At 40.4% G+C, this 13,640-nt stretch overlaps 1 protein-coding gene across 2 annotated transcripts in view; it reads right to left on the bottom strand.

Moving 5' to 3' along the window:
- Positions 1-4,914, bottom strand: part of LOC147081796 (G patch domain-containing protein 2-like) — a 91,574-nt gene extending 86,660 nt beyond the window's left edge. For both annotated transcript variants that reach the window (XM_085980662.1, XM_085980663.1), the window contains exon 1: positions 4,264-4,914. In XM_085980662.1, coding sequence (XP_085836788.1) covers positions 4,264-4,367 — 104 coding nt within the window. In that variant the 5' untranslated portion in view covers positions 4,368-4,914. The remainder of the gene's footprint in view (positions 1-4,263) is intronic.
- Positions 4,915-13,640: the final 8,726 nt, after the last annotated feature.

The raw sequence follows: 13,640 nt of genomic DNA, 5'->3' as shown, positions 1-13,640 counted from the left end.
CTACACCTCTTCCACGCCCTCCTCTTCCCCCTCCTTTACCAAGATGGCGTCCGGTGTGCTTCGCATCAGAAATGTGCGCGTGTGCCGCAGACACCATTTTGATACCCTAAGGGCACTTGTAGTGCCCATAAAACACTACCAAGTCCAATTTCTCAGCCTTCATGTCCTAACAACCACCTGGTTAAAAAAAACTTAAACAAACCTTTCCCTTCCATAGAAAATTGAATAAAAGTGTTAAAGACACAAAATACAATTCAATTAATAAATTTAATCATTATTTTGGGCACGTAGGGGTAGATTTTCCTGAACCTGTCGGGAAGAAGGCGGGACTTCCCCTTTCGGGTTTTTGACCCGCCTACTTCGACGTCCGGCCAATCCGCGTGATTTTCCCTTGATTGACCTTGTTGAGCCCGCCCAGCAGGCCAATTAAGGGCCACCCGGCAACAGGTGACGTCACAGACTGAAATTTCATCTGTCAAGAGTTTTTGACAGATGAAATATCAGTGTTTTACAGCTGTTTGAAGCTGTCAAACACTGACAGTCTGAGTTCTGACAGGAGACATTCTGTACAGACTCAGTTAGAACTCTTACCGGCACTCAAAGCTGAAGGCTGTCACTTTTGACAGATCGCAGCCGTTCAGCTTTCAGTTCCGGCTGAGTGATGGGCTCCCGACGGCTACAGGAAGAAAGGCTGTAAAGGTAAGTACAGGTAAGTAAAAGTTCTTTACACACTTACCTTTACACTCATGCACCCATCACTCACCTGAGCGCCAACATCGCGACCCCTCCAACTCCTTCAACCCGACGGCCCGCCTGCTCTAACCTGGCGTGGTTTGGAGACGTCGGGAAACCCACACGAAACCCCTCAAAATAGGGATTAGGCTAAAAACTGCCTGGCAGTTAATTGGCACTAATCCCTTCCCGCCTGGTTTCGGCGGGTCCCAGTGCGGGGCGGGTACCCGCCGCCTCTGAAACTTATGTGGGGCGGGGTTTTGGGCGGGATGGTGTTGGGACCCCCAAATTCGGGATTTTCAGACCCCGCCCGCCTGAAACCCCGCCCGACGGCTGGGGGAAAATCGGGGCCATAGAAAATCGGTAGACATTTTTTTTCTGAAAAGCATTTTGAAGTGATTAGAATGGTTAATGAACTAAGAAAAGTTGACATTTTTATGTAAGGTTTTACCATTATAACTGTTGATATAGGTACTTTCAATGTTGAATATGGGCATAAACAGTGTGAATCATAATCCTAACACAGACGTAACGATGGTGGATAGAAAGTGCATACCATATGCAAGATTTTTTATATATAAACACACACACGTGTATTTGTTATGAAACTAATATACATTTTTATTACATTTAAAAAAAGAGAATAATTGATTTCATTCATGTTTTTAAGATTGTCTGTATTTGTGCTGGTGGCAATGTGGTTTTAAGAGTTGAGGCAACTTGCTTGTTTTTAGTCTCCAGGGTTTAGCTTAGTCATGGAATGGGAGCTTAGTCATACTTGTTGGGGTCACTGCCTTTCCCTGACAATCGGTGCTGAAGGATGGGGGTGGGGATGGGGGTTGCACCAGTAACACTCTAAGAAGGGAACTCAAATTACTTGGCATTTCTCCAGTTACTAGTGGAGGCCAAATATTACTCATCTGATTGGAATGTGTCCTACAGTGTACTTCAACCTCCTGTTTAATTAAAGGAGAAATGGCAAGAATTAGGGAGAAAGAACCTCAGCACCACCAAAATGTGTGAGAGCCAACTTTTATTGTATACCACACATACACACCCACTGCAACTCCAGAATAGTTTCCCTCCATATCAGATGACTCTAGGAGAGACTGCAGACAGAAGGGCACCTTGCTACATGTATTATGGTCATGTCCCATTAGTTTAGGTCCATCTTATTCAATGGAATATTTGATTAGTTAATATCAACAACACCCCCATCCTTTAGCACCGATTGTCAGGGAAAGACTTTGACCCCAACAAGTATAACTAAGCTCCCATTCCATGACTAATCTGTATAAACTCCAATCCCATTACTATCCTGGTATTTTTCAAGTTCTTTTTAAATTGACAGTTGGGTGTGTGTTTCACATATACATTACTTAATATACATTACTTAATATGTAAATATGTTACATATCTAATATTTATCTACTAAAGGGGAAACAATGGAACATTTCTATTATAAAAGGAATCAAACTGTAAAATTAATAAAATATGTATCATTTGACTTAGAGAAAGAAAATTAGACAAATAGTCCAAATTTAAAGAGTAGCTAGGAGTAGGCCTAGCTAGTACTAGTAGCTAGGCCTACTGCAGCATTTATACATAATTGGCATGCAGCCCTGTACTTCACTGTTAATGTGACTTACTTTAAAATCACCAAAACAATGATGAAACCTAGAGCTGGGATCAGAATTGGACTGGGCAGGAGCTAGGGATCAACCAAAGACAGGAGTCATAGTGAACAAAATCACATGTTGTAAAGAAGAAAAATGTGGATAACTAAATCCTGATAAATGAATAACTATCTCTGCCAAAAAGATCGGTTAGATTTAAGTTTTTATAATTCTAGTACAACTGAATGTGAAAAGTACATAGGTAAATTTTCTGTTTCAACTGGAAAATTAAGGGTATGAAAAATGACCATGCCTAACTATGGAACTTGTGTATAATGATGCCCGTGGATTGACTTTGATTCGTTATGCATATATATGATGGCTTCAGTTTCAATGCCTAAAACCCAAACAGCTAAAACAGTTTACAGGAAACTCTCGATTTACCGGCACCTAAATAACCGGAAATCTCTGTTAACTGGCAAAATTCAGGAGTAGGTCCAAGTAAGTTTAACTTCATATTAGTGGCCGTTCCTGGATCTGTGGCTGTGAAACCAGGGTCCCTGCACTTGTTGCTAAGCAACAGGGAAACCTGGATTTGTTGCTGTGTACGGAGCTCTGGTACCTTTTACTATAGCGCTCTGTAATCCGGACTTTTTGATAAACCGGCACCACGCCAGTCCCATCGGAGCCGGATAAAAAAGTTTCCTGTATTTAACTTAACATTTACAGATTTTGCACTGGATCTAATTTTACTCCTGGGTTACACAGCACCACCAAGTTCAGTTGTCATGTCACACTTCTATTCCATTACAGGAAACTTTGTGCTATCCGGCACCCACGGGACAGAGCTGCTGCCGTTGCCTCAAAACTTCCATACTCTCCAGAGTTAATGTTGAGAGATACGGAGATTCTTATCTCCATATTTGCCAACAAACACTGTTGCTTAGCAACAGCTTCTAAACACTCGGGTGTGGCCCTAAAGCTCTGTAGCTGAAGCTGTTGCTATAGCTACAGACCTTGCACAGCTTGACTGTTCAAACAAAGCAAAAAAAACGGCTGCTGATTTTTGCCGGTGGCTCCAGATTGCCGGATAGCTCACCTCTGGATAGCACAAAGTTTCCTGTAATTTGAAAGGTTCAATAATGGTAACCATGATATAATATACATGCAGAGCCAAATTAAGAATTCTTGGGGGGGTCCTCCGCACCCCCTGCACAACTACCCCCCAATCCATTAGAACACAAGTGTGTAATAAAATTCATGAAGAAATAGGCCCGTAGAATGCTTACATACTGCGTTAATATTAAAGTAAATCATATCACAATACACTATACTTTTTTTTTTGGAAATATACTATACTTAAATGAAACTAAAATAATGGTTGTATGCAGTTGTCCTGTGTTAAGGTGAGTTTTACTAGGGACCCATAGGCCCATGCATTAATCCGCCCCTGATTCAATGAAAACTACAGGATATATTTACCAATCCAATGATCCCAATGTGGATTTGTGCCTGGCAAGAGTGCTGCATACCCAGGTCTTCAACTTGCGTTTCCTTCGAGTATGGTTCTCCATTGGGATCAGTGAATTTAACCACATGTTTAAGAGTGCTATGGCTAACTGATTATATGGATAGCACTGATTAGAACTTTTTGTAAAGAAAGCTCTGTTTTCTTTGTTGATTGATTCAGCATTTACTTGTTTTAATAAACTCTTAAGTTCACAACGTGAAACCAAACAGTCATATATAGATAGGAAGGCAGGTGTTTCCCTTGCATACAAGTAATGTTTGGCTTAAAATAAAACAGTCACACAGTACCATGCTGCTCTGGGATATTGGTCACACAGCAGGAAGGATAATAAATAAGTCTGGGCATTGGTAATGATGAGGAATCATTGATGTAAATTATACTCACTCTTGGTGATGGGGGTCCTGGGAAAAGTGGACTAGTCTCTCATTACTGCCAGGCCCAGGAGTGTTAATCTGGAAAAGGGAAACAAATCGCTCAGAAGAGTCCATGATGTATGCAGAGCTGTCAGAGCCAAAGATACAATGATCTTCTGTAGAGAGACTACATCCCACCTATGGAGGTGAATATTTATCCTAGTAATGAAAAGGCTAGCAGTCAACCAAGATACAGTATACAAGTACAGCTGAAGAATTTGACTAGAGTGCTCCTGTCTTTTATTACTATTGCCTCTTTTGTGTCAAGAACAATTTTCTTCATTCCTTATTTTGCATGTTTGGAAACAATGGCCCAGAAATTCGGGTCTCCACGGGTGAGTATGCACGGGGTACTCACCCGTAAGCCCAATGGAAGTGCCGGTTTTGTGCATGCACTGAAAGGGGCTGAGAGGTGGAATGCGTGCGCAGGAGAGGCAGCGCGTGCGCATCGAACTTACGTTTTTTTTGCAGGTTTTCCCAGAAGGGTAAGTCTCCAACAGTTACACTTTAAAAAAGCAGGCGCAAGGCCTGCTTTTTACAAGGTAAGTGGTGAATTAATTAAAATTGAAACATTTTTTCCACAGGTTTATTATTTTTAAATACTTTAAGGAAAGGCAAGTTTATTTTCAGCCCCGTTAGAAAATGTAATAATTTTTTTCACAAATTTAAATTATTGTTTAAAATAGTTATTTCATGTAATTTATAGTTTATTTTAAAGATGTGATTTAAAAAAAAAATTATTTGAAGATTTAGTGATGTTTTGGGGCTTATGGTATTTATAGGTTTGACAGGTCTTCCTGTCAAACTTATGAATGAAGCATTCCCTGCTGCCATTGGCTCTCCATGGCCCACGTGATCCCAGGGGACGCATCGAACTAACTGCGCCCCTGGGATACGCAAGCACTGCGCGCCGGCAGTTGGAGGAGGCCCAGGATCAGAATCCCACGCGGGCCCACAGCTCAACGACCGGTGCGCTAGGTAAGTGCAGGTCAGGGGCTTGCACCCGCGGGAAGCCCCCGACCCGAATTTCTGGGCCATTATATGAAATTTCAATTTAACAAATATATTTTTTAAGAAAACAGCTACCAAGACAAAAATCCCAACGAGCTTGCTTAAGAGCTATTTGTCTATTAGGTTTTACATGTTTATTTCGGTAGTATCTATTAAATCTGATTACCCTTTTTTGGTATGCATCAGAACATCTGAATTTCCTGTTTCCTCAACAAAGTACTATCTAAGCCCCAGTGTAAGGAACAATGGAACTTAGCTCGAGGATAAGATTTTCTATTCCTGAAAAAAAATTCTTTCTATTTCATTAAATCCTTGGGAAATGATAACTTGTCACTGTCTATTCAAGGCACAGTATCCTTTTAAGTTAGTTTTCCTGAACTTACTACTTTTAAAAACACAACTGAATTAAATTAAATCTTATGCAGTTCATAAAATAACAATTAGCTGATCTCAAAATGAACTACAAGTGATGCTTAATCCAGATCTGACCCCTTTCTCTTGCACAAAATAGTGGTTTGGAGCTGAGAAAACCATGTGACTTCTTAATGAGGATTAAAACTGTAAGGTATTTGTTAGATATTTAAAAAAAAAATACAATTCTGTACATCAAGTGGTGCAGCTGAGATTTGTTTTATTTGGGGGGGGGGGGGGGGTTGGAGAACAATGATGTGATAAATGAATGTCTCATGTTGATGAAATATACCCTAGAATGCCTGCAAACTGATTTCTATTTTAGCTGCAAACAATATTTTTTTTAGCCAAGCAAATAAACAATCTCATGACCTAAGTGCAGAATCTTTTCCTTTTTTAAAAAAAAATCCGCAGAAGAGATTTTCATTCTGTATCACTGGCTAGAATTCCTGGAACATATTAATCCATTTTTCACACCATGATGGCAAGACGAGCAGTCCATGCATGTTTCACACCGAGTTAAGGGTTCATGATCGCATTATCTCATGGTGGACACAAAGTTTTTATTCAGTTGCATAGTATAGAATGTGTGGAGGGAGAGTGCATCCCTCTACTCACACTGCTGACTGGTTTTTCTACACAGTACTAATTCTGTTTACTGACATGACATCATTAAAACATTATATAAATTCTAGAAAATATTTTTCCTTGCATGGCAATTTTGTGATTTCCTACCATCAGTGTGACAAAAAACATAGAATTAGTCAAACCAGTGCTATGCAATCAAACAACATAATGTGAATGTAGTAATCTTTCGTAGTTGGAAAGAAAACGGTTTGGTATTCCTCTTACAGTGACAATTCTACCTTAAATTTTGCTTTTACCTTTGAAAATGTATGGGCTGAATTTTGCCGCCGCTTGGAGGGCGGGTTCGGAGGCGGGTCCACTGTCAAAATAGCAAAGATTGACAGCGGGTAGGGAAACACACGAGTCTCACAGATGTCGGGTCTGTCGGCGCTGAACAGACCTGACACCAAGCGGCGGGGGAGGCTGTTCACATCATTAAATGGGTTGTTAACATCCAATTAACTGTTATTTTAAGCCTACATTTCAATTTTACATCCTCCCACATGGTTTACCCGCTGCTCGGGGAACACATTAGCTCAGCATGTCGTGAGTGGATTCAGCATTGAATTATCTCATGACCTGACAGCTGTCAAAGATGTATTAAAGATCCCATGTTACAGCTGTTCACTTTCAAAGCTCAGAAACTGTTGGTTACTGCATTTGGAAGACATTGAGCTTTCTGCGGCTTGCAAGTGTTTGGAGCCAACTCTCTATCCAGCGCCACCTCATTGGAATAACCTCTCTCACCACTGACAGATCGCTTCTGTCATCTCAACCTCACCTGCCATCTAATCCATCAGCATAGTTGCCCTTGAAAATATCTCACCTTGGTCCTCCGAATCACACCAAGATCAGCACCAGGCACACCAGCAGCACCAATAACAACACCAACCTTCTCCGCAATCACCTGATGCTGCACAGGACAGAGGGCATCAGCACCCGACCACATTGCTGCCCAGGATGCCAGGGATGGCCTCACCATGGCCAGATTTACTTCACTTGATGCTGTAAATCTGGATGTCAAATGATGCGCCAGGTTGCCACCATCCCACACCAACACCATAAAGCATCCCTACAATGCCCAAGCCATTCCTTTCACACTCGTCACCATTGCGGGGGGGGGGGGGGCGTGAACCCTTATGTCTCACCATTCACTACAACTCACTAAGCCACTTCCAAAGGTGCACACAAATCTGTCCAAGAACTCAAAGTGCTGAAAATAAAGATTTTAATGTTTGACAGCACATTACCAGAAACTTCACATGAACATTGGCTAAACCATCCAAGTGCCTACCCTTGTGTGTTGTTAGTTGATATGCTTGCAGTAGGATGAGGATGAGTGTGAGAGGTGGCTAGTGAAATGGGGAAGTGATAATGTAGATAGAGAGGGATGGGTGGAAGTACAAGGTAAGTTGGTGTGAGTAAAGATGTGCAGGAGTAGGGTAGGGAAGGCAGAGTGATGTGGATGTGATGAGTGGCACAGCAGGATGAGATCGAGTGTGGCTTGGCAGTAACGTATCGTGATCTACTGAGATCATTGAAAGGCTTGCGCCACTGCAGCCTGGTCCTCCTGAACACAACCCATGCTTGTGCCCTCCTGTGCAATGTGCAACCAGGCTGCGTTGATCTCCTGGGGAAGTCTCTTCCGCCCATGGGAAAGGAAGAGAACCTCCCTGCGTTCTGCGACTCCCTCCATAAGCATATGGAGGGAGTCATGGGAGAGCCTGGGTGCAGCCGTGCACCTCTGTGCAGTGCTTGTCAGTGTTTGCAGCATCTCAATGCTGTAGAACACTGACAACAGAACTGTCAAAATCAATTTGGACATGGCCCCTTTAAGGAAACCAGCTGATAACGCATCATCAAATGACGTCATCAGACCCACTTCCTTTTAATTGTCCGGGAACCTTGTAGGACTGGCTTAGCAAGCCCAATCATTGTAAAATTACTTGGAGAGTGCGGGCTGCAGTAGGCAGCGGGCTGGGACCGCGTCACCGACCCCGGCCGCCCAGGACCCACCTCAGTTTCAATTTGACTTATTGATTACATACCAAAGTTAATAAATTACAACTATTGCATAGGCTGTATTGTGAAGTACAAACCCTACTGACCAATTATTCAAGAGTTGTACCCTGATCGTTTTCTCTGATGACCATTGAGAACTTTAGCCACTATTGCAGAAGCTATGCACAATACAGGTATAAGCGTACTTTCTATTTCTGTGGTGCTCGAGGTCAATTTTACAGTAAGAATTTAGGCCTACAGTAGTACCTTGCCAAAACAAAAGTGCCAGTGAATGCAAACTTTAACATGGATCATTTTATTTTACAAGTATATTTGATTACCATATTTGGTCACATCAAGTCAAAGATTCCAATGAACGAATCAAAACAACTAGATATAAAACCACTACTTCCCTTTGCACTCTGACATTCCAGGTCAGAAAAGCAAGCTGGGTATTTGAACAGTTTGCCCTGTGCAAAAATTAGGGAAATGCCGTAACTGTTAAGCAAATGAAAAATATTCACTACAAAAAGGAAAAGACAGACTCACTTGCATCCTCAAGTCAAAACAATTTCTGAAACTGTTTAATGTACTGTCCATTGTCTACATTTTATTCTACCTAAAGGTTCACTTTCATAAATACAATCATTAAATTAAATTCCCAACAATACATTTACTGTTGTGCATATATATAACATCATACCATTAATATAATTGCAAGTGCTGCTGCAATTACATAAATGACTATAAAAAGTGTGATCAATTGCCTTTTGAGGATGTGAAATAGTTTTATTTGTCTCAACCATGTAAAGCTTTAAAAGCTAGCTTGTACTATATACGTATATTAGTCTAATAAAAGCCTTCATCTTGCCTCTAACTACTGTCCAACCGAAGTGGGTGTACTATTTCCCTTGTCTAAATTATTTCTAATCTAAATTCATAAAATTAGAAATTATTTTCTTAATCCATCATTCATGGCTCATTTCATTTGCAGGCGACAGCAAAGCATTACATTTCTCCACTGAATAACTGTATACAAATGTTTTGTGACCTATAAGATTATCAGTATGAATATAAAGATAGATATAATAATTCAGCACTAAATATTAATTCCTTTTGCTGACTAGCCATGAGTATGGCATGCGAACGACAAATTTACTTTTTATATTTAGCAGTATTCAGTCCACTCCAAAACCAGGGGGGCGCGAGGGGGAGAGATAAGTTTACTGCATTAGTTAAAGGCAGACAAACTATAAAGTTATCTTTAAAGCATTTCAGTGCTATTACCGGGGCTGGGTGATAAGTAACATTAGAGAATGCGTAAAGAAACAAAATGAGTAATTTCATGATGCTGTATTTGCAGTTAAATACAGTTACACAAAGTATAGAAAATGAATTAATATTATGGGATGAGCTAGCCAATGCCACATAAATCTTATGAACTAAAAAATGGTTTCCATATTTTTCAAACATAACAGTATTGATTTTCCCCCCAGAATTATTATGCAATAAGTCAAGCTGAAGATATTCCATGGTAGAAATAAAGGGGTGGGAATCAGGAGACCTCCACTGTGAGTTAACCATCCCAGCATTGTGAGGAACAATAAATTTCAACAGAATGAAAAGGGAAGCTTGACTGCTTTTATCATATGGTGGAGAGGAAATCATAATTGAGTTTCACCAGGAGTTTATGAGCTGATTTCAGAATCAAGTTTGTAGGTGATTCCTGTACACTGCAAATATTTTAAAACAGCAAAATAAGTTAGATGCATTTCATTTTGACAATGCATCAGTTATAAATTTACTTACACTCAGAATATTAAGATATGAAATACTGCAAGTCGGTCTCCCAATCATGGGTTTGACACTTGGGGTTGACTATTATTCACTATTGCTTGCCTCAGTTGGATGGGTTTTGTCAATTTCCAAACAAAGTGCCAGGTCAGCTGTTTTTTTGGGGGGTGGGTGGTCGAAGAGGGGATACGGGTAAGCTATTGGGCGGAAGAAAAATAATGAGTAGAAATCCAGCCTGAAATACTTATTCAGTTGGTAGGTCAGAGCATGGTATTGACAACAGTTTTGGAAAAATCAGCAGCCATCTTACTGGAGTTCATGCAAGTTATGGTCTCATGTATTTCTCTTTAATATTATTTTACTTTGCTTCTTATTTATAATTCTGATGCGATTTCACTGTGGCATGACTGTAAAGGATAACTATGTTGATGGATAATGAGACAATCTGTATGTCATATTTCTTTATGGTGATGATGATGTGGGGTTGCACTGATGAATTCAGTGTGTTTTGGGAATAAGGAAAGTCACGTTAAAAAATCACTTGTGGGAGAGGGCTACTATGTTGCATCATAGAAGCAATACAAGATTTACATTACAAAGAGTTTATAATATACTTGAACTTTTTTTTACATAAACAGCAGCTAATAGGGCAGAATACATACATGAGAAAAACTGATGTTTAATGATATTATGGCCCAGAAATTCGGGTCTCTACGGGTGAGTACTCATGGGGTACTCACCCGTAAGCCCAATGGAAGTGCTGGTTTTGTGCATGCACTGTGCATGCGCGGGAAACAGACACTTTTGTTCCCCTGAAAGAAGGGGTTCAGAGGTGGAACGCGTGCGCAGGAGAGGCAGCGCGTGCGCATCAAACTTATGTTTTTTTTTGCAGGTTTTCCCGGGAGGGTAAGTCTCCAGGAGTTACACTTTAAAAAAGCAGGCGCAAGGCCTGCTTTTTACAAGGTAAGTGGTGAATTAATTAAAATTGAAACATTTTTTCCACACTTTTATTATTTTTAAATACTTTAAAGAAAGGTAAGTTTATTTTTAGCCCCGTTAGAAAATGTAATTAATTTTTTCAAAAATTTAAATTATTGTTTAAAATAGTTATTTCATGTAATTTATAGTTTATTTTAAAAATGTGATATTTAAAAAAATTTATTTGAAGATTTAGTGATGTTTTGGGGCTTATAGTATTTATAGGTTTGACAGGTCTGTCAAACTTATGAATGAAGCATTCCCTGCTACCACTGGCTCGCCATGGCCCACGTGATCCCAGGGGACGCATCGAACTAACTGCGCCGGCAGTTGGAGGAGGCCCAGGATCGGAATCCTACGCGGGCCTACAGCAGAACGGCCGGCGCGCTAGGTAAGTGCAGGTCGGGGGCTTGCACCCGCGGGAAGCCCCCGACCCGAATTTATGGGCCAATGTTAGTGCAGGCCATATATGTATCATTGTGCAAAATATTTGGAATGAACAATAAATAATTAACATTTATTTCTTGATCTAATCCCTAAATTCCTTGATGTTTGTAGTCTGCAAAAACTTATCAAAAGAAAAACTTACTTGCAAACAGCCATTTTTTAATTAGTGTAGAAACTTTGGCAGGAAAAATCGTAGAGCAAGTTATTATCTTAATGGCAAGAAACTGGAAAGTACTGAAGTACAAAGAGATCTGGGGGTCCTGGTGCACAAAACTCAAAAGGTTAGTATGCAGGTGCAGCAAGTGATTAAGAAGGCCAATGGAATGTTGGCTTTCATTGCTAGGGGGATAGAATATAAAAATAGGGAGGTATTGCTTCAGTTGTACAAGGTATTGGTGAGACCGCACCTGGAATACTGCGTACAGTTTTGGTGTCCATACTTAAGAAAGGACATACTTGCTCTCGAGTCAGTACAAAGAAGGTTCACTCGGTTAATCCCAGGGATGAGGGGATGGACATATGAGGAGAGGTTGAGTAGATTGGGACTCTACTCATTGGAGTTCAGAAGAATGAGAGGCGATCTTATTGAAACATATAAGATTGTGAAGGGGTTGGATCGGGTGGATGCGGGGAGGATGTTCTCGATGATGGGTGAAACTAGAACTAGGGGGCATAGTCTTAGAATAAGGGGCTGCTCTTTCAAAACTGAGATGAGGAGGAACTACTTCACTCAGAGGGTGGTAGGTCCATGGAATATGCTGCCCCAAAAAGCTGTAGAAGCTACATCATTACATAAATTTAAAACAGAAATAGGCAGTTTCCTAGAAGTAAAAGGAATAAAGGGTTATGGAGAGCGGGCAGGAATTTGGACATGAGCCTAGGTTCAGATCGGTCATGGCCCTGTGGGTAGCGGAGCGGGCCCAGGGGCCGTGTAGCCTGATCCTGCTCCTATTTCGTGTGTCTAATTCTGTTAGATTCAGGAGATGGTTCTGTGATAGTGGATTGGCAGTTAGGATCAGATCAGCCATGATCTTATTGAATGGCGGAGCAGGCTCGAGGGGCCGATTGGCCTACTCCTGCTCCTATTTCTTATGTTCTTAAACAGTTCAGTTAAAATATCTGAAATTGATCAATGCATTTGATTGAGTAAACTACTGTTTATATTCCAATTGAAACTGATTTTCCACTGCTTCTAAGTCTACACAACTTCACATTTATCAAAGGAGATCAATTGTCCAGGCTCCAGTAAATGTTTTTCATGCTGAAATCATTTATCTGCTTTCATTACGGTGCGAGATGATTTTCTCATCAATCTCCATGATCAATTTATCATTGTACCTGTAAATCAAGATTTGTCTCATAAATTCATTTCTACATAAATTATTTCCAGGTACAAAAACACTGCATTTGCAAGAAAGAACTGGAACACGATTTTTGTTACACTGCATGTAGAAAAACTTTGAAGTATATTTTAGTGAGCTGTCCTTTTTATTGTCCGTGTGTAATACCACTTTGGCAGTAGCACTGTTGCTATCCGTGACAACACTTTAGAATTAAAGTGCAAGCTAGTAACTACCACTGATTGAGCAGTTTCATAATGTAGGTCTTGAGAGTAATTACTTTTTTGGTATAGATTTTACTTTTTTTTATACCACAGAGCGTTCCCTTTGTAATCTACAATATTTCCCACATGTCCTTTCTCAGAATATGCTCATACCGCAGTGCAATTCAATGTTCATTCCATGTTTTCTCTACACTGAACACTGTACTGTGAAAATACTTTCCAAATAAACTCACTTGAATGCAACACACCATTAAGGTTTTTTTTCCTATGGCCCACTAGCACAAGTAAGCATTTTTCTCCTATTTTGGCATATTGGCTTAAGTAAATCAATTCACCTCCAACCTGGATTTGAATCTAGAGCAGACAGATCATTCTCTGATTCTTATGAGAAGCCTTACAAGCAGCAGACTTTTTTCTTTAAATGTTGCTTCTGCAAAACTTCATTTTGAACTGGTGAGATGCAAACTAGTTTATCCAATCATGAATTTCTTTCAGGACTCTGAATTCTCTCATTG

Source organism: Somniosus microcephalus, unplaced genomic scaffold (genome assembly GCF_052327205.1).
Source record: "Somniosus microcephalus isolate GS21.2 unplaced genomic scaffold, FLI_Smic_1.0 scaffold361, whole genome shotgun sequence".
NCBI lineage: Eukaryota > Metazoa > Chordata > Chondrichthyes > Squaliformes > Somniosidae > Somniosus > Somniosus microcephalus.
This window is presented reverse-complemented; position numbering and strand designations above follow the sequence as displayed.